The sequence below is a fragment of the Palaemon carinicauda genome, chromosome 38, assembly GCF_036898095.1.
Source record: "Palaemon carinicauda isolate YSFRI2023 chromosome 38, ASM3689809v2, whole genome shotgun sequence".
Lineage (NCBI taxonomy): Eukaryota > Metazoa > Arthropoda > Malacostraca > Decapoda > Palaemonidae > Palaemon > Palaemon carinicauda.
Genome location: NC_090762.1, coordinates 24,811,876 through 24,837,013, shown reverse-complemented (window position 1 = coordinate 24,837,013; position 25,138 = coordinate 24,811,876). Strand labels below are relative to the sequence as shown.

At 37.9% G+C, this 25,138-nt stretch overlaps 2 protein-coding genes across 3 annotated transcripts in view; one reads left to right on the top strand and one right to left on the bottom strand.

Moving 5' to 3' along the window:
- The window catches only part of LOC137630266 (UPAR/Ly6 domain-containing protein crok-like), a 19,975-nt gene extending 14,736 nt beyond the window's left edge, over positions 1–5,239 (top strand). The window contains exon 4 of the mRNA XM_068361717.1: positions 232–5,239. Within this exon, the coding sequence (XP_068217818.1) occupies positions 232–437 (206 nt within the window). The 3' untranslated portion in view covers positions 438–5,239. The remainder of the gene's footprint in view (positions 1–231) is intronic.
- A 141-nt stretch (positions 5,240–5,380) lies between these two features.
- LOC137630479 (histone acetyltransferase KAT8-like) overlaps positions 5,381–25,138 on the bottom strand; it is a 53,161-nt gene continuing 33,403 nt past the window's right edge. The window contains exons 8-9 of one of the 2 annotated variants that reach the window (XM_068361974.1): positions 23,541–23,714; positions 5,381–5,952 (exon numbers count right to left, since the gene is read on the bottom strand). In XM_068361974.1, the coding sequence (XP_068218075.1) occupies positions 5,871–5,952; positions 23,541–23,714 (256 nt within the window). In that variant the 3' untranslated portion in view covers positions 5,381–5,870. Of the gene's footprint in view, positions 5,953–23,291; positions 23,401–23,540; positions 23,715–25,138 lie in introns of those variants that run through there. The other variant, XM_068361975.1, reaches the window with a different exon arrangement.

The following is a 25,138-nucleotide window of genomic DNA, read 5'->3' as shown; positions in this document are numbered from 1 at the left end:
CTTTATTAAGGTCTGTTTGAATTTGTATTTAAATAATCTTATGGGATAGATTGTTTGAAAAATCTTAGTACTATAAATAAATTACAAGTTATAATTATCATGGTGCTAAGTTTGGGTAACAAAAGTCTTCTTCATTCACAGTATTCTATTTAGGAATACCTTTATTGTTAAGTTGCATCTGTACAGAACTATGATAAAACAAGCTGTATAATGACCATTCTTTCCCCACAGTTCAAGGAAAGACTCGAACAGTCCGTGGATGTGGCTGGATTGTGGATGATAAATACCCAGTTGGAGAATGCTACACAAGGACTGGTACTAAGGATATTCAACTCATCTACTGCCATTGCGAAGGGGATGGATGTAACCCCGGAAATACTGTAGTCGCCTCGATGGGTTTGGCAGCTATGCTTGTGGTTCTCATAAAACTCTTCTAGATTTTTCAAGAAGAAAACAAAATGTCAACCACAAAATATACATCCATATTTCCCCCGAAATTATTTTTGAATGGTTACTGATGGCTTTTCTTTTTTTACCTATGTCCTAATACAAAATGTTGCAATATACTGTAATCAAAGCTAATGTGAAAAATGTGTTGTTAAACTATTGTTTGGTAACATAATTTTAAGATAAAAGGACCTGATAGAAGAAGGCTTGGTAATGAAAAAAAGAAAAATACTTAATTTGATTGAATTGCATTTAAATGTGAAATGCTAATGTAATAATGTTCACCTACATGTTTCTGAAATAATCCCAAGACACCATAACCTAGGGCAGTCAAAATCTTAAGTCATTCACAATAATTCTACTGCCACTGTTACTTGTTAACTGAGTTACTTTTTACCATCATAATAGTATACCTGTGTTAGTAAGTTCGGAGGCTACTTAAGCTTCCTTGAACACTCATTGAAACAGATTCAATAATCAAGAAGTTTCCATAGGAAATGCATCACATACAAGGTAGCATTGGTTAGGGCAGCATTTTCCCATTGTTTGCAATGCAAACCTAATATTTCATTTTGTTCTGAAGTGTTATGCACTGTTCATAGTACAGAAGCATAATTGTTACACTTTGTATATGATATAAAATTATACTGTTGTCAATCTAAATTACCATAAAAAGTTGTTGATACCAAGCATCTGCAAATATGTCATCATCATTCAGGTGAACGGTGTAAAAGCTTGTCTACATACTGTATGCAATTGAGATCAAAAAACGTAAATGAGTTGAGCGTTGCATGACAGGAATGTGATATCAATATGGATCAAAGATATAATTTGAGCTTCTGCCTTAGAGAGTGGATGAAGCAAATTTGCTGTAGAGTTCCACATTGCCTTTTTGCACCTGTTATTCAGAATCTGAGGAAAAGGAATTATGGAGTAGGGCAAGAGCAGTTCACTGCTATTGGACTGCCATTAAATCTTCTAAGTTTCCGTAGGGTTTCCTCTTACTTTCGGTAAGCTTTCATTCAAGACAAGACGGAAGTTGCTGTATGTTACTAAACTGCTTTTTTCCTATTTGATAATTGCTTTCCCATTCCTTTGTGTTCCCAATCTTAATGTTTCCAAACACTGCTTGAGATTCAGGCCTACTATGCAAAACTCTCATAATCCTACGAGTGAGGCTTTGATAAAGGGAACCGTCATCTTCTTCTAAATTCCCTAACCAATTCGAAAAAATTAAGTTATCAAAACAAAACAAAACATTTTGATTCACTTTTCATTTTTTTCTTAAAATGTTCGCCAAATATTTTCCAACAAGTCCTGGGCATACTGCAATGTATGGTATTATTCAGTATGCAAAATTAGACTGCAGTATGGTAGTTTACTAAAAAAAAACTTAGTGTACTAGTACTGCTTATTTGCAGCAAATGTAGTTTGAACATTTTTAAATAAAGAGAGAAATATATTGTACATGTTGAGAGAAAGTGAAGCCTTGCACTGTACATTTTACCTTGTAATGTACTGTATATTCAAACTTAGATTTCACTTTAGTACCATTTAATTCTTTATTATTTGTAAATCTCAGACAGTGAACTTCACGTCCGATGTGAAGATGTAAAAAAAAGAAGCTAAAGTTATATTGCGTAGAATTACCTCCCAATTTAGTTACCTTTAACTGACTGAAATTCTTTGGTGTTTGCTTGGGTTCCAAGCATGTGCTTGGAAAGTCGCATACTCACAGAAATTCTTAGTGCAAATGATGGTAATATTCACAACTGTAGCATAATATGTAAATAGATATGCAGTTTTGATGCTCTCTTCTGCTTTCCAGTGGAAACATCTGCCTTGTAAAAAGCGAGTTCAAATTGTGCTTAGTGACATAGGGTTAAATGACTGTCTAAGGAATAGATTTTGTCCAATGAACAAGTCTTAAAACTTAAGAGATACTTAAGAGGTGACTGATGGTATAGCTGTCAGTTTTTACAAAGCTCTATTCAAGAGCAAAATGAGACCCAGGGCTCGATAGGTCAAGCTCTAATGCAAACAGAAAACCGCAGACATAATTTCTTAACTTTGTTCATTCTTTTTGGCTGTTAACTGAGTTATTATAATGTCATGAAAAAGTTATGAATGGCAATGTGGAATTACTGGACCCTTTATAATAAAACCCTTATGTTCCCAAATGAAAAATCTTGCGAGTGAATTTCTGCTGGTATTTGAGTTTGACGGAAGAGATCCCTTTTATGTAGCAGAAGTTTTGGTGTTACAAGAAAAGTATCAACTAATGCCTTATTCCTCTATGTCTATATTTTACCTTACAATATCTACCTTTTCTTTATTGACCAGACTCAACACAAGTTTTAATTTTCAAACCTATTCCTCACTGACTAGATTTTCTTCAGGGCATAATTCTGAAGGAAATACACTTGACTGGTACTGTATCACTGTTCGCCAGCAACTCTCAGTTTGTCAGGACAGTACGATAGAGCTACAGTATGACCATACATAGAACTGGATCAGAAGTGAAAGTATATATGGATAGTTATATAAAAAAGAAATAACTATGGGACATTAACAAATTTTCACAATATAAACGAAATTTTTTTTAAAAATTGGAGTTTGTATGTACTATGCATTGGAGCAAACACAACCTTAAAAAATGAGCATTCATCATTTTTTGCCAACAAAACACTACCAAAAGTCAATGAATCATGTGACATTACACAAAAGGGATTTAAGTGTAATGAACTTAACCTTGTGTAATAAAGTTGAATGGAATTAAATATACCTGCACTTTGTATATAAATATATGTAAACACGTTTACTTGGAGTTTGTTGATACTCTATTCATTATGTACAGCGTAATAAGTAAATATCCTTCTTGTGTGGTACTCTCTGTTGTCTCCAGAAAGAGGACATAACGCCGCAAGAGCTCAGAATAACCTTTCTTTGTATGTGAAATAAAACAATGCTGCAAATTATACTACTGTGTACCAGTGTTCATGTTAAGAGTCGTCTCTACACTACAATATGATGTTTACCTGTTTCTACTTGTCGATACTTCAGATGACTTTGCCTAATGTTTGTATATTTTCTGCATGTCTGAGATAAAGATACTAAATTCAAATTCATGTGTTTATGGCTTTAATACCAGCAGTGAAAGGTTCACAAGAAAACTCCTTGATCCTGGAATTATTCAATATCCCAATATTATCTGGAAACATCAAAATTGAAGACAAAAATCCCTCTGTACTAAAAAGATATTCCAGATTTCATGAAATCTATGTGTACCTTACTTTTCAATGCTGTCTGATGAGAAACTATGTGTTTTACAGTAACATTACTCACTTTGATGTTGGTATTTAAACACTGCGAAGTCCTCCTGAATACTGTGTCTACTTAAAACTATCAAGACTTCAGCCTTTAATACTTTTCTTGTGAAAATAAAATATTAAATATTACCTAATCATGGTTTCAACCCAATGAACAATTCAGAATTAATTCTTGAAAAAAAGATTAGTTTCTCCCGGAAAAAAACCATTGCTCCAAAAAGAATATATTGTCAGATATCACCCTTCCTTTTTAAATGTTGTGTAGCATACATTTTGTAAATTATTTTTCTGGGTGAATGATAAGAGATGTACTTTATTCTTACCATGTACATTGCTCAGTGTTTCATTTCCTAACCTTTGGTAGATATCATATAGAGTACATATGAATATATATAGATAAATACATCTGTACATGCATACACATACTTTATGCCAGAAAGATATTACATGTCATGATATATTTAAAAGAACAAACTTGAAACCATGAAGAATAATATAATTCTCATCTGGCAGAAAAAAAGTGGTTTACTTTGTTGAAATAACATCAATTCTAAACCCAGAAATTAATTGATCGTGTCTTCTTTAATCAGAACGGTTTTGCTAACTCAAAGAGATGAGAGTACATATTTGACCCATTCATTTATATCCTTGAATAAATTCAATAAAATGGTGGATTACTGTATATCTTAGAGGATTTAACTGTTATTTTAATACCTTCCTTGTGGCCTAAAATTATTCCCCAGATCAGTATTAGAAAAAGAAGGAATAATCGTAAGATTAAAAGCATAAAATGTTTAAATAAACCAAGATTACATTGTTCGACAAAAGGAATCAAAACCAAAATGTACTAAAAAAAAAATCCTGTTTTTAAGAATCTGATTTAAATAAGCATTTCAGTAGTATTAAACAAAGTAGACCACTAAAAATTCAGTTTACAAACATAGACATTTTAATATTTGCTAGTAAGGCTTTCATGTACTATGATGCAGTACAATATACAGTATTGAGGAAGATTGCAACAATGGTAAATAAAAACAAAACCTTACAGTTTGTACCACTAATTTTTACTCATACTAGTTTCCTCTAACATGCATGGCTACTAGGAAAGGTTTACCAAATGTAAAATACTGTAAGATGTTTGATCAATAAGACACTAGACATAAACAAATGTTATGCAATGTCATAACACTAAGGAGATATAAAGAAACCATCTCTGGCCATCCCGCAGCACACTTCATTTAGAACCTTTGTTATGGGCAGCCTCTTTGAAATGCCTGTTTGTTGTCATGTTCATTTCTTGTACTATAAATACCACTTGTGAGCAGTGCACACTTTTAAAGCAGTTGTAGGCCTTATAAGATCATGATTTAATTCCCTATGTTTGTACTAGTCATTGAGGTAAGAACTGAGTTTAGAAAAAATAAAGATCTTGACATTTGTGATGTGACAAGTGTTCATGAATATCTTGTTGTTTTATAACCTTTACCTTCTTTTACAATAATAAAATATTCTTTAATTTCTTTCCTAATCATTTATAAGCAAGTAGTGTTTGAGTGAAAAAATAACACAATCAAATACATCTTATGAGGAGTTCAGACCTATTGAAATTAGCATGCAATTTCAGAAAAACTGAGACAGACAATTAGAATCTAGGATATTTTTTATTGAGAATACAAATGCTGCAGTGAAGTTAGGGGTTATTACGAATTTGTATACTAACACTCGGTGATTGTGGTAGCCTATTGGAAAAGTCTGTCTTGAAATCTGTGAGACAGAGTTCAAGACCATAAAATGCATGGTAGTTTTTAGCAGTCTGGAAGCTCACAGTTCTTATAAGTTAGCTATGTTGAATTTGGAGGACCCTATAGGTCTACCAGCTAATTCCTTAAAATTAAGAAAATTTTCCTGTTTTCTTTCCTTCCAATACATTCTGCCTCTAGTCAAGAGACAAGTGACTATCAACAATAACATTCTGCACGTTTATTATAACATTTTTAACCTTAAAACCCTCGTGAAACAACATGGTGTGCTTGCCTGCTCCAGATGTCAAGTATTTTTTATTTTTAAACTAACTTTAGTATTTTTAAGATGTCTTCAGATTTGTTGGTAATCACTGCCGTTTTCCTCAAGAATCGTTTTTGGGTAATCATAAACCGCATTCTCTCTTTGGCTTGTTCTGAAACAGTTTTTTAATATAGAGAATCTTGTGAGGAGAGCATAGCCCTCATTGTTCCTCTCTGGGAAGCATGTTTAATGGTTATATTAAAGTTTAAAGAGCAAAAGGAAATTTCATTTAGTTCACAAGAAATCCTGAGGCCAGGTTACTTGCTTACAAAGGGAATTATGATGATAATAACACTCCAGCCTTTGACTTTGCTACAGCCTAACAAGTTGGTTTTGATATTCAGGAGCTTATTAAGAGTTTAAAACATCGTTAGCTTCTATTGTAGAAGCTCAAAAGGCCATCAAGTTTTAGATTCAGCATAAAATTTCAAGCCTAACATGATGTTTCAAACCCCAGCCTAACTCAAGGAGTGGCTAAAGGTTCTGGTGCACCATTCAGTAAAGGTTCTGATAGTGCACAGTACCTTCGAGATTCAAGATCCTCTCATAGAGCCTGAAATTCTTTTATTTTAGAACCTGCTATGAAAGCTCTCTATTTCCATATTTCTAGCCATCTCTTACACACCCAGAATTTGTGAATGAGAAGACCAAGATGGTATTCTGGATCATTGTATCTCTCAGCTCACTAAAGTAAGTGCCTAAAAGCAACCACTTATCCATTTTTCCCAAGATGGTAGTTTGGATATCATATAACCCTTCTAAATTAAATAAGCCCTCACCCAACTCTGTGGTTGGCGTGGGAAATCGCAAGATTAAAAATTTGAGATAATGTGGGAGGTATGGAAATTCGACGGTAATCAGCAATGCCAAACACATACAAGTACCTAATGGAGTAACATTACAAATTCTCCAAGTACAAAAAGAACTTTTTGTTAGCCTACTAAAAGAAGGACAACTTAGGGAAATACCATTTGAGTCTACACATTCATAAACATCAATGTCCAAAAAGTTTTAAATTCATGCTTTAGGAAAACAGGAATGAGGAATATCGAGTCTCTCACTGGTCTGCTTACTGTCAAACACATGCTTACTGTTATGATTAAATAAAATCTAATCCATCCTCCAAATCTCTACAAAAATTAATATACAATCTTCGTACCAGGACTAAAAAACTACTAGACCCTTATATGATTGCATCTTTGTTCTAATGATATCCTGGAAACTTCCAAGAACAAAGGGTTACTATTTCCTCAAGTTTGCTTATAAGGATTCTTCTTCTTGTGTAAAACATGAAAATATCAGTTCATTTCCCTCCACAGGCCAAAGGTCTCATGAGATAAATGTTAAATCTAACTCTTCCATTTAGGGGGAGGGGATACTAACTACAGGATACCTTGTGCAGCACAATATTGGTACTGTAGTATGTGAGATTCATTGCATCACTTTTTACCCATTCATACTGGGTTCTTCCCAATTTAGATGTCCAACTTTTTCATAATATTTCTCATGTAAGAGCAAGTCCTTATGGGGCAGCCCAACCAGAAGTAAATATAATCAGGGGTTTTTGTTAACCTGCCTGGTGTTATTTGCAATAAATTCCTAATTTGGACCTCTGGCCTCTGAAATATGGCAATCTTCAGGTTGTAATTCACAGATTAAAGTAATAAAACATGACTTGGCATTACTTCTAAGCTTTTAACGCAGGTTTCCTTATTCCTAGTGATGTAACTGAAAAATAACATTTTAAGAATTTGTATTTTTCTTAGCTATCCAGACCCAAGTCTTTTAAAATAGGGATATGTTTCCAATGGAGCTGGAGTGGACATTGAATTGTTTAAAAAGGTAGTTGGTTAATAACTGGTTGTATGAAAAGGAAGACCCAACTGTTATAGAACAGCCACTTTCATCCTTAGGCATTAGACTGAGAGGGGTAATTGAGGTAGGGAATTGAATCTAAGGAGACAGATTTGTATTGCTAGGAAAAATATATAGTTCTGAAATTTGTGATTTGTTCCTACATGTATACAACCCTTCCGTCCTTTAAAATAGGGAGAACTGAACTGGAAGGTTCTTTTATTCCTGGACATGTCATCCTTCTAGGTCCCGTATGGGCGCGAAGAAGGCGACTTAAAAAACCTCATAACAGCCAATAATAGGGATGGAGATGATACCCTACCTTACATTGTTACTTGGTTCCAAGAGTCTCAGCAGGCATAGATATTTAACATAGGTCAGACTTTTTCCCAATAGTGACCTACAGATTCTCCATACATGTTCTGAACATGAAAAAATACTTGAAACCTACATCACTTCATAAAAAGCCAGATACACCAATAATTGTCCATGTGAAGTACAGTACTTGACCATTATTTTATGACTTTGGAGAGTGACGTAAGGTGGATTTTATCTTTGTATCTAACATTTAAGGAGAGAGACATTAAGTCGGAACTGACGTATATTGAACAGACGTAAAGATGAGCATCATTGTACTGACTTAACAGGTACTATATGGTGTTGGTAGTCTTTAAATCATGCAAATCAAGAAAAATGTTAGAAATGTTTATAAGACACAGACCCATCATCCACCCTTACCAGTCTGCTAGAAAGGTGCTCTGTAAAGTAGATAACCACCATTAAACTTCTAGCCAATGTATAACTGTTTTGGCTGCTGCATCCCCTTAAGAGGGGAACAAGAAAGAGGCAAAAGAGCCACTCATTTGACCTCTTCTTACATGGATGCAAACAGCCCAGAGAGGGAGCTGGAAATATATTAAAATTGCTAAGCAGCTACCTTGTGAACGAAGGAAATGGGTCAAAGGGCCTGTCCCTAATGTCTGTAAAGTACAGTGGAAAATGTGGTCTGAGACCCTCAGACCCAACCTTCAGTTACAAGTACGCCGATAGGTAAACCAGAAGGCTACAGAGAGGGGTAAGTTTGTGAGTTTTTATTTGAGATGGCAGAGGTATGCATTAACCAAATTTTCCCCTGCAAGCAAACAGCCTCATAAAGCCAGAAGGAACAGTATCTGGACACTTCCCTCTTGTTCCTGCTTGGACTAAAGAGAAGGTTTTTGCATTTGGACGCAGTGTTGAATCTTCTTAAAGTAGCACTGTAATCTTTTATCAATATAATGAATTCAAGACATGCATGGTTTCTAACAATATCTATATCTGAACTATAAATAAAGAAATCTACATACCTCAACAAATATTAACCATATACACCCAAAAAGGGAATTAACATATGACTAAATCTAAAAATAATATTTTTATTAATTTTTACACGCGTGCCTAATGCAAAAGGTAGAGAATTTCCTTGAAAACTTTGTTGCAATATCAAATCTGTGGCTTAACTCATCTTTAATCACCCAATCATTGAGGGATAGGAAACATCAAACAACGATGAAAAAACAAAATAAGAAAGTATAAAAATTTTTGTATCAAATTAATGCCATACATAGCCCAATTCCTGTGCTATTCATTCCATGAAGAAAATATTTTACAATCACTTTAAAATCTAAAAACATTTCCTTTATTTCATAGACCAATGCCTTTAGTTCCGAAAGGTAAGAGGTGCCGACATAAGCAGGACGGTGGGTAGGAACTAAAAAGAAATAATTATAAGTATTGAAATAATTAAGTTTATTTGAAAAATTATCTTTCATTTCAGTGAATCTACCTAAAATTCATGTGATGACTCATCTGTTAACTTGGATGGAGGGATAGTGGTAATATACAGATGTTAAAAAGAAAACAAAATGTTAATTTTACTTTTAAAAGTACATTGAATTCCATCATAACAATTTCTCTTTAAAAGTTAGATTGAGAGAAATCTGGTAAAATAGAGGCCACTACCAACTAATGACTAATATTGACAAGGGCTACTGCCGGCAAGATGCAAAGCTCCTCAAAACTAACCCAATCAAGGAACTTTATGCTTCTTAAAAAACACAAAGATAAGTCACTTCCTTAAAGCTAGTAACAAAAAATTTAAAGTTAATTGCTACTAAAGGTAAATTATTTCAAAAAGTCCCCTGCTGCCACTAAGGGTTCCATTGACCAATTACCAAACCTTAATTTAATTTCTTCTCTCAAATGAGAAGCAAAATCTGACTTACAATTCCACTGAGCAATTTGTAATACTCTCTTCCAAAGCTTGAAGTAGCCACACAAATAAAATCATGGACTCTGACACACACATAGGCAAATAAGAATAGCGCCAACGTTATCCCTGCGTGTCGTAAGAGGCGACTAAAAGGGACGGGACGAGGGGGCTGGGAACCCCCTCTCCTGAATTGAAATTCCTGTGAGACATCATCAAAGGCCCTGCTGCTTCCTCCGGTGCCTTAGATGACCGCGGAGGTAGCAGCAGTAGGGGACTCAGCAGTATGAAGCTTCAACTGTGGTGGAAATGTGGGAGGTTGGGCTGTGGCACCCTAGCAGTACCAGCTGAACTCGGCTGAGTCCCTGGTTAGGCTGGAGGAACGTAGAGAGTAGAGGTCCCCTTTTTTGTTTTTGTTTTGTTTCTTGTTGATGTCGGCTACCCCCCAAAATTTGGGGAAGTGCCTTTGGTATATGTATGTATGTCAAAGAAGAAAGAAGCCATGGCATTTCTAGATAACGGATCTGACAAATCCAGTACTCCATAAAAAAAAAAATTCAAAACAAACTTATTTCTTTAGATGCTCCAATTATAACCTCAATATACAAACTACTTAAACAATCATCTTCATTGCCACTTGCTAGTAATTCTTCAAGTGTTGAAATCAGATGCTAACATAGATCTATAACCTTTTGTGGAAGGCAGAAAAAGCTTACCATAACCCATAAACCTCGTAACTCTAAGATCATCTAAGGTTGCTAACAGAACCTTTCCTATAATACAGTACACCAATTGGAGTAAATAATAGATGTTGCGTGCTGCTATTGTTAATTTGGAATGGCATTCTCAATACTATCATTGATAATGTAAAGGATTTGGGAAATCCTTTCTTTCTATGATGGATAGTCTTCAGGCAGTTAACCCAAGCCTGAGGTAATTTTAATGAAAAAAGGCAGTGATATTGCCCAGCATGGTAGCTGAATTGGAGCATAGGACAAAACTCCAAAGGTTTGGGAACCACCCCTTTTGAGGCCTGGAAGGAGCTATAAAGGTCATTCTTACTTTGACTGACATATTGAACTGATTGATGACAAGTCAAATCATGGCAAAGAGAAGAAATACATAAAAAAAAAAGATGGACCACTCCTGAAGCATAGGATAAACAATATGTCCCAAAAGTGACAATCCTGAACTGGAGATAATAAAATTCTAACTTTCCACAGATCCAAGCATACCTTATGCTGTAGAGACCATTTTGTAAGTAGCAGTTGATCTCGTTAGTTCAGTTGATCCACTAAGATATTCTGTTTTCCTAAAACAAACTGAAATAGAAGAATAATGTTCCTGGTTTCTGGCAACAAAAATGTTCCTGGGTCAGCAGGCCTTGAGCTGGTAAGCCCTTGCTTCCAAATTTAGGCCAGAGCTATTGTTTTGTCTGAATGTAAAGCTATGACCTCTACCATCACTAACTCCTCACAATGAACTGGGCCCTTGAACAGTAATTCCAGGCAATTGATATGCATCCGAGACTCAGCCAGTGATAAATTTTCCAACATCAATCCCAAACTAGGCATTGACATGTTGACAAACAAATACATGTCGGGAACCTTTAGCCTCAAACTTACTTACTGCAGAAGACAATGGCAAGACTCCCACCAGTTAAGAAGATCCATCTGATTTTGACGACATAGTTTCACCGATGTCTTTGGGTCCATTTGCTCTGTACCAAAAATAGTTGAGATGGAATTAAAGAGGCCTTATCTTCAATTATGCATGATAAATGAATTTTGAACTTTTCTAGGAAAGCCATTTCCCCTAACAGACTAATCCATTTGTGAGCTAAAAGAACTTACAGAGAAGTTGAAAAAAGAAATGAACTTATTGTTATTCCTAATTACAATACAAAATGCTATTCCTTAATACAATACAGAATCTGATGAACCAGTTGAAGAAAGGACTTCTTGAAATCTGAGACTATCTCAAAATCTAACACGTCAAGATATGTTCTGTGTTCTCTTAAAAGACACTCCCAAAAGGCATTGGAAAGTTTTAAATTTCATAAATACAGCAAACATTCTCAGAGTTTGTTACCAAACCCTTCACTCTTGTGAATAACACTTGCAGTGCCATGCTTAACATGCAACAAAGATGGGTAAACTGAAAAATATTTTCTCCAAAAATAAATCCCAGAAATTTTCTCAAGCTGTGATGAAGAAATGTGGAGAAAATTGTCCAACGGGTAGATTGAAAACCTCCAATCGCCCTGTTGACCTGCTGCTAAAATTGACAAGGATACCTTTGGTACCAAGACTAAACTGGTGTAGAAATCTGGAAAAGGATTGTGAACGTTTGCCATCCCTCAGTTCATTAATACAGAAAAAACTCATCTTGCAGTATCTCTATCTTATCTGAATTGTGATTAGATAGAAAAATAATAGAAATGTTGAAAATAAAGGAAATGTTAGCCATCTCTCAAAACAACTACAACTTGAGGATTTGGTGGCTGAAGATCCAATGTAGCGAAAAATGTTATTTTGATTATAAAATAAATTTTTGAATATACTTACCCGGTGATTATATAGCTGCAACTCTGTTGCTCGACAGACAACTCTACGGTAAAAACTCGCCAGCGATCGCTACACAGGTTGCGGGTGTGCCCAACAGCGCCATCTGTCGACCAGATACCCAGTTCTCAATGTAAACAAAGACTCAATTTTCTCCTCGTCCCACTGCATCTCTATTGGGGAGGAAGGGAGGGTCATTTAATTTATAATCACCGGGTAAGTATATTCAAAAATTTATTTTATAATCAAAATAACATTTTTCAATATTTAACTTAGCCGGTGATTATATAGCTGATTCACACCCAGGGTGGTGGGTAGAGACCAGTAATATATGTTTACACTTTTATGAGCTAAGAGTTTTTATTTCATTTTAGAAGTTATCAAAATAACAAAAACAAAATAAATAGGTACCTGGTAAGGAAGTCGACTTGAACAATTACTCTGCCTTTTAAGTACGTCTTCCTTACGGAGCCTCGCGATCCTCTTAGGATGCTGATCGACCCCTAGGATCTGAAGTATCAAGGGTTGCAATCCATACAACAGGACCTCATCAAAACCCCTAATCTAGGCGCTCTCAAGAAATGACTTTGACCACCCGCCAAATCAACCAGGATGCAAAAGGCTTCTTAGCCTTCCGGACAACCCAAAAAACAACAATAAAAACATTTCAAGAGAAAGATTAAAAGGGTATGGAATTAGGGAATTGTAGTGGTTGAGCCCTCACCCACTACTGCACTCGCTGCTACGAATGGTCCCAGTGTGTAGCAGTCCTCGTAAAGAGACTGGACATCCTTTAGATAAAAAGACGCAAACACTGACTTGCTTCTCCAATAGGTTGCGTCCATTATACTTCGCAGAGATCTATTTTGCTTAAAGGCCACGGAAGTTGCGACAGCTCTAACTTCGTGTGTCCTCACCTTAAGCAATGCTTGGTCTTCCTCACTCAGATGTGAATGAGCTTCTCGTATTAAGTCTGATAAAGTAGGATAAAGCATTCTTTGACATAGGCAAAGATGGTTTCTTAACTGAACACCATAAAGCTTCAGATTGGCCTCGTAAAGGTTTAGTTCGCTTTAAATAGAACTTAAGAGTTCTCACAGGGCATAAGACTCTTTCTAGTTCATTGCCTACCATACTCGATAAGCTGAGAATATCGAACGATTTCGGCCAAGGTCGAGAAGGCAGCTCATTTTTGGCTAGAAAACCAAGCTGTGGCTAAGCATACCAGGAAAAGTGTCTTTAAAGTGAGATCTTTCAGGGAGGCTGATTGTAGCGGCTCAAACCTGTCTGACATGAGGAATCTTAGAACCACGTCTAAATTCCAACCAGGTGTAACCAAACGACGCTCCTTCGTGGTCTCAAAAGACTTAAGGAGGTCCTGAAGATCTTTATTGTTGGAAAGATCTAAGCCTCTATGCCGGAAGACCGATGCCAACATGCTTCTGTAGCCCTTGATAGTGGGAGCTGAAAGGGATCGTCCTTTTCTCAGGTATAAGAGAAAGTCAGCTATTTGAGCTACAGAGGTACTGGTCGAGGATACAGATACTGACTTGCACCAGTTTCGGAAGACTTCCCACTTCGATTGGTAGACTCTAAGGGTGGATGTTCTCCTTGCTCTAGCAATCGCACTGGCTGCCTCCTTCGAAAAGCCTCTAGCTCTCGAGAGTCTTTCGATAGTCTGAAGGCAGTCAGACGAAGAGCGTGGAGGCTTTAGTGTACCTTCTTTACGTGTGGCTGACGTAGAAGGTCCACCCTTAGAGGAAGACTTCTGGGAACGTCTACTAGCCATCGAAGTACCTCGGTGAACCATTCTCTCGCGGGCCAGAGGGGAGCAACTAGCGTCAACCTTGTCCCTTCGTGAGAGGCGAACTTCTGCAGTACCTTGTTGACAAGCTTGAACGGTGGGAATGCGTATAGATCTAGATGCGACCAATCTAGGAGAAAGGCATCTATATGTATTGCTGCTGGGTCCGGGACTGGTGAGCAATATATTGGGAGCCTCTTGGTCATCGAGGTTGCAAAGAGATCTATGGTTGGTTGGCCCCAAGTGGCCCAAAGTCTCTTGCATACATCCTTGTGGAGGGTCCATTCCGTTGGAATTACTTGCCCTTTCCGACTGAGACAATCTGCCATGACATTCAAGTTGCCTTGGATGAACCTCGTTACTAGTGATATGTTTTGACCTTTTGACCAGATGAGCAGGTCCCTTGCGATCTCGTACAACGTCAGTGAGTGGGTCCCTCCTTGCTTGGAGATGTACGCCAAGGCAGTGGTGTTGTCCGAGTTCACTTCCACCACTTTGCCTCGAAGGAGAGACCTGAAGCTTTTCAAGGCCAGATGTACTGCCAGCAGCTCCTTGCAGTTGATATGCATGATCCTTTGACTCGAGTTCCACAGTCCTGAACATTCCCGACCGTCTAATGTCGCACCCCAGCCTACGTCCGATGCGTCCGAGAAGAGAACGTGGTTGGGAGTCTGAACAGCCAGGGGAAGACCCTCTCTTAGGTTGATACTGTCCTTCCACCAAGTCAAGCAAGACTTCATCTTTTCGGAAATGGGGATCGAGACCGCTTCTAGCGTCTTGTCCTTTTTCCAGTGAAAAGCTAGATGGTATTGAAGAGGACGGAGGTGTAGTCTTCCTAATGACACAAATTGTTCCAGGGATGATAGCGTCCCTACCAGACTCATCCACTTCCTGACTGAGCATTGTTCCTTCTTCAGCATGTTCTGGATGCATAACTGGGCTTGGCTTATTCTGGGGGCCGACGGAAAAGCCCGAAAAGCTAGACTGTGAATCTCCATCCCTAAATACACAATAGTTTGGGATGGGACCAGTTGTGACTTTTCCATATTGACAAGGAGACCCAATTCCTTGGTCAGATCTAGAGTCCACTTTAGATCCTTCAGACAGCGACGACTGGAAGAGGCTCTGAGAAGCCAGTCGTCCAAATAGAGGGAGGCTCGGATGTCCGATAAATGGAGGAATTTGGCTACATTCCTCATCAGCCTCGTAAACACAAGAGGAGCTGTGCTTAGGCCAAAGCACAGGGCTTGAAACTGGTAGACAACCTTTTCGAAAACGAATCTCAGAAAAGGTTGGGAGTCCGGGTGGATGGGGACGTGGAAGTAGGCATCCCTTAGGTCTAAAGAGACCATCCAGTCTTCCCTTCTGACCGCTGCTAAGACTGACTTTGTGGTCTCCATGGAGAATGTCTGTTTTGTGACAAAGACATTCAGAGCACTGATGTCTAGCACCGGCCTCCACCCTCCTGTCTTCTTTGACACCAAGAAGAGGCGGTTGTAGAATCCCGGAGATTGAAGGTCCGAGACTTTGACCACCGCTCCCTTCTCTAGTAAAAGAGACACTTCCCGTTTCAAGGCTCGTCTCTTGTCTTCCTCTCTGTACCTGGGAGAGAGATCGATGGGAGACGTTGCTAGAGGGGGTTTCCGTACAAAAGGGATCTTGTACCCCTCTCTGAGCAACTTCACAGATTGTGCATCTGTGCCTCTCTTCTCCCAGGTCTGCCAGAAGTTCTTGAGTCTGGCTCCCACTGCTGTCTGAAGATGCGGGCAGTCAGACTCTGCCCTTATAGGACTTGGATCCTTTCTTCTTTCCTCGTTTCCCTTCGGCACGAGCACCTCCTCTGCAGGAGGCTCTGCCACGAAAGGGCGGAATAAAACGGGACGCTGGAGTGTCCATCCTTGGTCTAGCTGACAAGGTAGGCAAAGGGGGAGCTTTGCGAGCGGAGGACGCAACAAGATCGTGAGTGTCCTTCTGCACCAACAAAGCGGCTATTTCCTTAATCAGGGCTTCTGGAAAAAGGCACTTGGAAAGAGGAGCAAAGAGAAGCTCTGATCTCTGTCACGGTGTAACTCCAGCTGAAAGGAATGAGCAGAGGTTTTCACGCTTTTTAAGGACTCCGGACACAAATGATGCAGCAAGCTCATTAGACCCATCACGTACGGCCTTGTCCATGCAGGACATAATGAGCAAGGAAGTCTCTTTCTCTGTCGGAGAGATCTTTCTGCTTAGGGCTCCTAGACACCAGTCTAAGAAGTTAAAAACTTCGAAGGCCATAAAGATACCTTTCAAAAGGTGGTCCAGGTCCGAAGATGACCAACATATCTTTGAGCGTCTCATGGCAAGGCGGCGGGGAGAGTCTACAAGACTTGAGAAATCGCCCTGGGCAGAGGCAGGAACTCCCAAGCCGAGAACTTCTCCCGTGGCATACCAGACGCTCGATCTAGAAGAGAGTCTAGCAGGGGGAAACGCAAAGGCTGTCTTCCCTAAACTCTTCTTGGACTGCAACCATTCTCCTATCACCCGCAAAGCTCTCTTGGACGAGCGTGCGAGGACGAGTCTAGTAAAGGCAGGAGTGGTAGACGGCATGCCTAACACAAACTCTGACGGTGGAGAACGAGGAGCCACAGAAACAAACTGGTCCGGAATCAGCTCTTTGAAAATGGCCAAAACTTTTCTAAAGTCCAAAGAGGGTTGAGTGGACTTAGGCTCGTCCAAATCTGATTGGGGTTCATCTATGTGTGTAGCAACATCATCATCAGAAAGTTCCTCATCCGACAACTGATGAGGAAACGGCAACGGAGTGGGTAACGGCTGGTTCGCTGAGTCCGGTCGCACTGGTGCATGCGTGAATGAGCCGGACGCAACGTCATGGAACTGCTGCCCAGTCTGTGAGCTGGCAACAACCATGGCAGCGCGGGGACGCACAGCGTCTACTCCAGACTGTCTGGACTGATGTGGGTGCGCAGTGGAAACCACACTGGGTTGCGGAGGTTGACGCACCGCGTCAAAACAAAGCAACTCTGACGGTTGTTGAACCTCCAGAACGTCAACGGCAACCTCCGTGCGTCGCTTAACGTCAACATGCGGCTGGCAGATCACACTGGAACGCATGGGTGGAGGAACTCTCTCAACTGGTGTGCGTGAGAAGGTTACCTCAGCGTCCACAGGACGCACAACCGATCGTGTGGAAGGTTGTAGGCTAGGTACTGCACTAGCTGGTGCGGCAGCAACCTTCTCCGCACGAAAGTCCTGCATCAGAGACGTAAGTTTAGACTGCATGTCTTGCAGTAGAGACCACTTAGGGTCTACGGGAGCAGGTGCGGCGACAGACGGTGTTACTGTCTGAAGCGGTACCGCTTTGCCTCTCTTAGGCGGTGAGCAGTCATCGGATGACGGCAGCGAGTCCGAACTGACCCAGTGGCTACAACCGGGCCGTTGGACTTGTGCTGAAGGGACCGACTTGCGTTTTAACGGTCGCGAGACCTTGGTCCAAAGTTTCTTGCGAGAAACACCTTCAGAAGACGAGGTATACATGGGCTCTCTCGTCTTAGTTAGGTAGGAGCGATCTTGGGTAGATACGCCCGATACCACGGAGGGAACGTCTGTTCGCTGATTAAAGCCTCTCGAACCCATGCGTCGTACGACATTGCTTCTCCCCTGGACTTGGGAGCTTGCAAGAGGTCCCGGACTAGGAGGACGACAGGCACGAACAGACGAACCCTCAAGCGCAACACTATCCACAACACTATCACTCGGCACTTTAGCACTTCCCACTGCACTTTTGCACTTAAGCTCCTTCACATCCGCCATGAGCTGATTACGGTCACTAGCAAGGGACTCAACTCTCTCACCCAGAGCCTGGATGGCACGCATCATATCAGCCATCGATGGTTCCTGAGTGCCAGGAGGGGGGTTAGGAGCAACCACTACAGGGGAAGGAATAGGTTGTGGGGCATGAGGAGAGGATATATCAATAGAACGAGAAGAACTTCTCCTAACTATCTCTCTCTAGCCTACGTGTATACTTTTGGAATTCGATAAAATCGAATTCCGAAAGGCCAACGCACTCCTCACACCGATCTTCCAATTGACAGGTTTTATCCCGACAATTGGAACAAACAGTGTGAGGGTCGATAGAAGCCTTCGGAAGACGCCTTGAACAGTCCCTAGCATTGCACTTCCTAAATTTGGGGACTTGTGAAGGGTCAGCCATTTTGAATTGGTCAAGGGAAATTCCAAAAAACTATAAAAAAGTCATCAACAAAGAATCCGTTATCAAAAAGAGTTCAAGGATTTGTGTGAAGAGAAACCCTGCACAGCGAAAGCTCAAAACTAGAATAAAGTACTTCACCAATTAGATGTGAAAAACTCCAGTTTAGCAACAGCGAGTAAAGTACGTCTTGTCGACACCTCGACAGAGAGAAAATTGAGTCTTTGTTTACATTGAGAACTGGGTATCTGGTCGACAGATGGCGCTGTTGGGCACACCCGCAACCTGTGTAGCGATCGCTGGCGAGTTTTTACCGTAGAGTTGTCTGTCGAGCAACAGAGTTGCAGCTATATAATCACCGGCTAAGATAAATATTGAAAAAAAGAGAATACCTCCAATTTTGATACAGGACAATAGTGTCCCTTGGATTTGTTTAGTTTAGCTGCATTGTCAGAAAGAAAGTTTTCTCCAATAGAAGTAAAGCTGTATAACTCTGGCAAAAAGAAGGTTTTCTCCAATAGAAGTAAAGCTGTACAACTCTGGCAAAAAGAAAGTTTTCTCCAATAGAAGTAATGCTGTATAACTCTGGCGAAATAACCAACCTTGACATTTATTGTAGACCTTACCCATCATCTCTATGGTGGACATTGAAATGCTTGAAAAGAAACCATACAGAGTACAGTGTAGTAGAAGCATATGGGTATGATAATTGAAAATTTGCTGTGCTTAGCATGTGGAAATAAATCACACAGACTCATGGAGCTGTCCTGCTCGGTAGCTCTAGCAAGATATTCCTTATCCAAAATGGGTTACAGTTAGGGATTGTTTCCCGGGATCCCGAGAACCCAGGATCCAGGGATCTCGTTGCTTTTTTGTCAGGGAAAATTCCAGGGATTTTTAATTTTCTTCCCAGGAGACTCGGCTTCTTTTAAAATGTGAAAAAAAATAATGCATCGTCAATAGTTAGCAGCTATTGCCATATAAGTGTACCTATCACCTAACACTGTTCTAAAAGATTTAGAAGCATTGCCAGCAAAAGTGTTCTTTGGTTTACAGTAAAACCAACTTCTTATTCGCCTTTATGATGCAAATAGTGATGAAATGTTTGCTTTATCCAAATCCAAAGGAGTGTCTCAATCAGTCGACCCAGATCAAAGCCAAATAGCAACCATGTTCAAGAAATTACAGGGAGCAATAAAAAAGAAAAAAAAAACATGAAGCTTTCTAAGACAGCCCAAACAAGTCAGGCAATTAGCAGGAGCATGACAGAAAAAGCTTGAAATTTTGAAGCAACTGGAGAAAGGCAACAAACATAACCAAGAGAATAAATGCATTAAGAAATATACCACCCACGTAAGTCAAAGAAGTCTTTTTTTTTAGCTGCAGGCCTTAGAACTCGTCTAATTGATAAAAGTGTTAATTATTTATTTCCTACGTTCTTATTTAAACTCAAAATAGATGTTCAAGAAATTACAGGGAGCAATAAAAAAGAAAAAAAAAAAAAAAAAAAGAGCATTTCTAAAACAGCTAAAACAAGTCAGGGGATCAGCAGGAGCATAACAGACAAAGCTTGAAATTTTGAAGCAACTGGAGAAAGGCAGCAAACATAACCAAGAAAACAACAGTATTAAAATCTATACCAGCCACGTACGTCAAAGAAGTTTTTTTTTTTTTTAGCTGTAGGACTGTTTATCACGAGACTTAGAACTTGTCTACTTGATGAAAGTGTTAATTGTTTATTTTCTACGTTCTCATTTAAACTCAAAATAGTTGGTACTTTGTAGTAACAGCTAGAAGCAAAATTTACTATTTTCCTACTTTTATTTTATCAAAAGTGATATATGAATACAGTACAGTATATAGTTTTCTTGTTTTTTTTTTTTCATATAACTGCCATAGAGGAAGGTTTCATGTGAATTACGCTTTTCGGAGTCATTTGAAGGCAAACAGTCATTTTTATTTCAGACTTTTGTTATTTATGATGACATTGCTTATTTTTTCTCTCACAAGGTTTATATTACAAAAGTATGTGATCTTATACAGAGATTACAATTCTTTCTATTTAAGATTTTGCTCAATTGCGATGAACATTGATAATTTTTCTTTTACCAGGTTTCTACTGAATTACAAAAGCATGTGATCATATAAGATATTTTTCATACAATTTGCAAGATGTGCCACTTTCTTTTGTTATTTCAGGAATAATAACTGTGTAAAATTATGTGTTTAATCAGTCTTGATTTTCTGCTCAATAATTTCCTTGAACACTTCTTCTTTGCATTATATATTACGGATATGTCTGCCAATGTTTTAAGAAATAATCAAATGAGCACGTGCTATGAGTCTTGCAATATTTCATACATAAATAAAAAAAAAAATCATAAAATCTAGGGATTTCCCGGGATTTTCCCAGGATTCCGGGAAAACACCAACCTTTTCCCAAAATTCAGGGATTGGGAAAAGTGTCTCAAATGACTATCCCTAGTTACAATTGGCCATTGAAAAGTCATTTAGAGAAAAGGTAACACTTTTATCCATAAGAGAACAAATTTGATCCCTCCTCTAAATGAAGACATTACCATACGTTCGAGGCACCTCCGAAGATGAACTTTCAGCATATCACTAGATAGACCATTGATATGAGCTTGCAATATAAATCCACAAAGGGACATTTGGGAACTAAAACCTAACTCCACAATAATGGTGCAGTTCCTATTCTTATGCTTAACTTCTTGATCTTTAGCCGTAACATCAACCAAACATAAATATTTGATCATTTACTCATTTAAAATTATCACATTCCAGAACATCAAGACACAACAGAAAACCCACTGCAGCTGAAAGGTGAACATTTTGTATGATGATCAACTTTCACGGGTATAAATCTATTTACAAACAAAATCTGACCACAAAATTAAAGAAAAATTCATGAATAAATCTAGTACTAAAGCAAAGAATATAAGTCTAAAGACTGAAACAGGAGCAAAAACAAAGCTGGTCTATCTATAAATGCAAATATAAAAGAATGAAGTTTTAAATGGCACAAAAGGTAGGATGTAAGAGTACCCACTCCATATCCTTACACCAGTTCCTCTTCCCTCTGGTAACTAAAGGGTTATCGTACGTAAATAGATGAAAATGTATGTATTTTTAAGTAGATTGGTCAAATTTCCTCCTTCTTTAAAGGAAAAGCATGTGAATGTTGGATAGATTCATTGACACTATTAAGAAAAATTTCATTTAATACCCTTAAAGGGACCATACTTTATGTACAGTATCTAGTATAGTTTCAGAATTTTAGAATACTGTACTAACAGGGACTTTCAAATTCTCTTGATTGTGATATAAGTTTAATCTCGTTCAGCATTGCCAGTAAAATTTTAACAAAACACACCAAAATCTGCATCATTATAAAAGTAATTTTCAAGAACCTTTTGTGGAATATACAGATAATACTGACTTGAAAAGAGATTAAAAAGTATAAAACAGAAAGTGCAAAATACTATCATACACTTGAGACCCTTAAGATACTCTTATATCACAACACCTAATGTACCATTCAGTGGATAAATTCATGTGCTTATTTCTCAAACCACCATCAAATAATTTGAATATATTTCAGATAATTTTAATATCATCCATAATTTCTCAAAGTACCATCAAATAATTTGTATATTTTCCTAATAATTTTCATATTTTCCATAAAGTTCACATAAACCTGGTAATAGGTTTCAATCATCTTCCCAGAATGATAATCCTCATTAAAGACCAAATAGTTTAAAGAGCTCTCACTTCTCTTTTATCATCTTTTCTGAGGCAATATCACGAAATTAACATGGCACTTGAAAATAATAACTTTTCAACTCATTTTAGTAATAAGCTTTCACCAAAAGATATGCATACACCTATATCACAGTTAAACCTTTCAGAAAGGTTAGTAAGTAAATATTCGTAGAATAACGGATTGTTTAAAAATTCAGGGTGACCATGTGAGCATTACCTGAGATTGAAAAAAAAGCAAAATCTGTGATTAACCCATTCATAAACTGCAAGTTTAATCATTAGTAGCTATATTTACAACAACAGGTTTAATGCCTGATTATTTTCAACACAAAAAGAAACTGAATACCAAGTAACTGTTATCTTCTTCCAAAATAACATGATAAACAGAAGATAACCAGAGTATAAAAATTTTTCTTTCAAACAACCTACCTAACTTCTCAATCCTGACTAACTGTATCATTGCTGATATCAGAAGCCTTGTGGTTAAAAAGAACTGACATAGAAATAAATGAATGGTTGCAAAGTAGGAAAAATATTCTAATAAAAAATTCAAGAAGTATGAAATGACAACCTATAATCAAAGTAACAGGTACATCCTTTTATTTAATCTTTGATTTGCTGTTTATATCATTTATGCATCTAACAATACACAAGGGAAACCCAATGGATATATCAAAACCGGAAAAGTAGGGAATCAGCTCCTTAAATAGCACAGCTCTTGTATTAATAAACTCGAGTTGAATACAGCATATTCTTCATTACAATGGAATACTTTTACCTGAAAATTTAGTTAATATCCAAAATCCATAAAGGATGAGTTGATGGATTCAATCTCAAAATGAAGGATAAAAGTTAGAGGAAGAAAAAGTTAATGAGGTTGGACAGCTAAATAGTGCAGACGACGTAAGAGACAACAAAAGGGCAGCCCTGCCTGATTTAGAAACCAGGAAAAATATGTCAAAAAGGAACTCCAATTGACAGAAAATAATAGTAAGAGAAACTTTTATGTAAAATTAATACCTATATTTACAGAATTTCATATATCTATACATGTTCATTTTTTCTTTTGCCCTTGCTGTCGTTTTGGAGGAACCCATCTGAAACAGAAAGAAAACTATTGTTTTCTTTTCTCTACAAGATACATTTTTTTTCTCTCAAAAATATTTTATATTGTCAATAAAGTCCCTTACATATTTACCACAAGTGAACAACAAAATTTAAAGCAGAAAATACTCACCTTAATAATGTAGGGTCTACAGTTAATCTTGGTCTCTTGAACTGAGATGATGAAATATACTCCTCGACTAGCTTCGGGGTAACACATATAACATGTTGTCCTTTCCAGTATTTGACTAAATTTATACTCTGTAAGGTTGATATTATATCTTGTTGAGTGATGCTTGTCATTTGACTGAAAAAAAAAAAAAACAATAAAATATGATAACTCAATACAGTAAGATTACAAACACACATCAAAATGTTTCTCCACTTTTAGTCTGCTACTGAACTAAATGTATATCCAAGTGATTTTCATCCTACATCTTGTTTGTTGAATATCAAAGTGTCTTTCTTGTGCTCAGGTTTGAACCAATACTTTCTCACATCCATAGTTAACAATGGCAGATGACAAAGAAAGCAACACCTAAAATGTGAACTACATATCTCACACAATGGAATGGATGAGTAACAATAAAAAATTACAAATACAAAATGAGGAAAAGTTTTGCAAAGTTTAGTTACTTCATAATATATTTCAGCCATTGCAAAACCAGGTTTTAATTTTGTTTTTTCATAGTTCACAAAATGAAATCAAAAGTGGATTTCTATATTCTATGCAATTGCCACATGGTGGAGTCATAGCAACTTAGCCAGGACCCTCAACACCCATCAAATTCTCTATACCTACACTATTTCTTCCAACTCTAGCATGTAAGTTACCATTTTCAATTTTCATATCTCTCACTGGGATCTCATCTATTATATTCTGTTGAGTATAATAGTAGTATTCATATTTCCTTTCTTCAAGGGAATCATTTGTTGGTGATAGCATACTATAATACTCATATTGCACTGCTTTGACTTAAAACTTTGCAAGTAACTATTTGCTATTTACAGCTTTCCACTTTGTTAATGCATTTTCTCCTCTTGGTGTTATAACCCTTCCTACCACTTCTCTTCCACCTCCATCTGTCCTACCCAAATAGATATAAATATTGCTTTGGTCTAATGTTTCCTTACCAATCCCATTACATCGTGTTTCCCTTAGGGCCAAGACATCCAAACTATATTGCCAATTCCTAATCCTGTGTACACAAGGGGGTATGTCTCATCACCTATACAAATGTAAATACCAATTTCTAATTACCTGTTCAAACACGTATCATCACTCATATGTGTAGAGAAACTACTGTCTCTCCACGTCCATGATTCACGAAAAGGCCTCTGAACGTGGTCCCAGTAGGGTGTACACCTGGAAAAATCTTTGCAGGTAAAACAGTCAAAAGGAAAACTGGAATTGTATTTCCGAGCGCTTATACAAACCATGAGTTGTGACAAGATCGATCATGAGGACAGACAGGATCACATTTCTCAGTGCAAGAATAAATTGGACTGGTTTGTCACTCTAATGCACGTTGAGACTGAGCGCTGATATTTTCACCCAAGTTCCCAATCTCGTACGTGAGGAAACGTTATAAGGAGTCATATCTCTCCTTTAATACCTGAGTTTCTCAGGAAAGAGAGGTAGGGGATCCTGAAATTAGTGGTGAATGGTGGCAGCCTTAAAACACAAGACTGCTACTGTACGTACATGGTAGTGTAATAGTTAAGTATTGG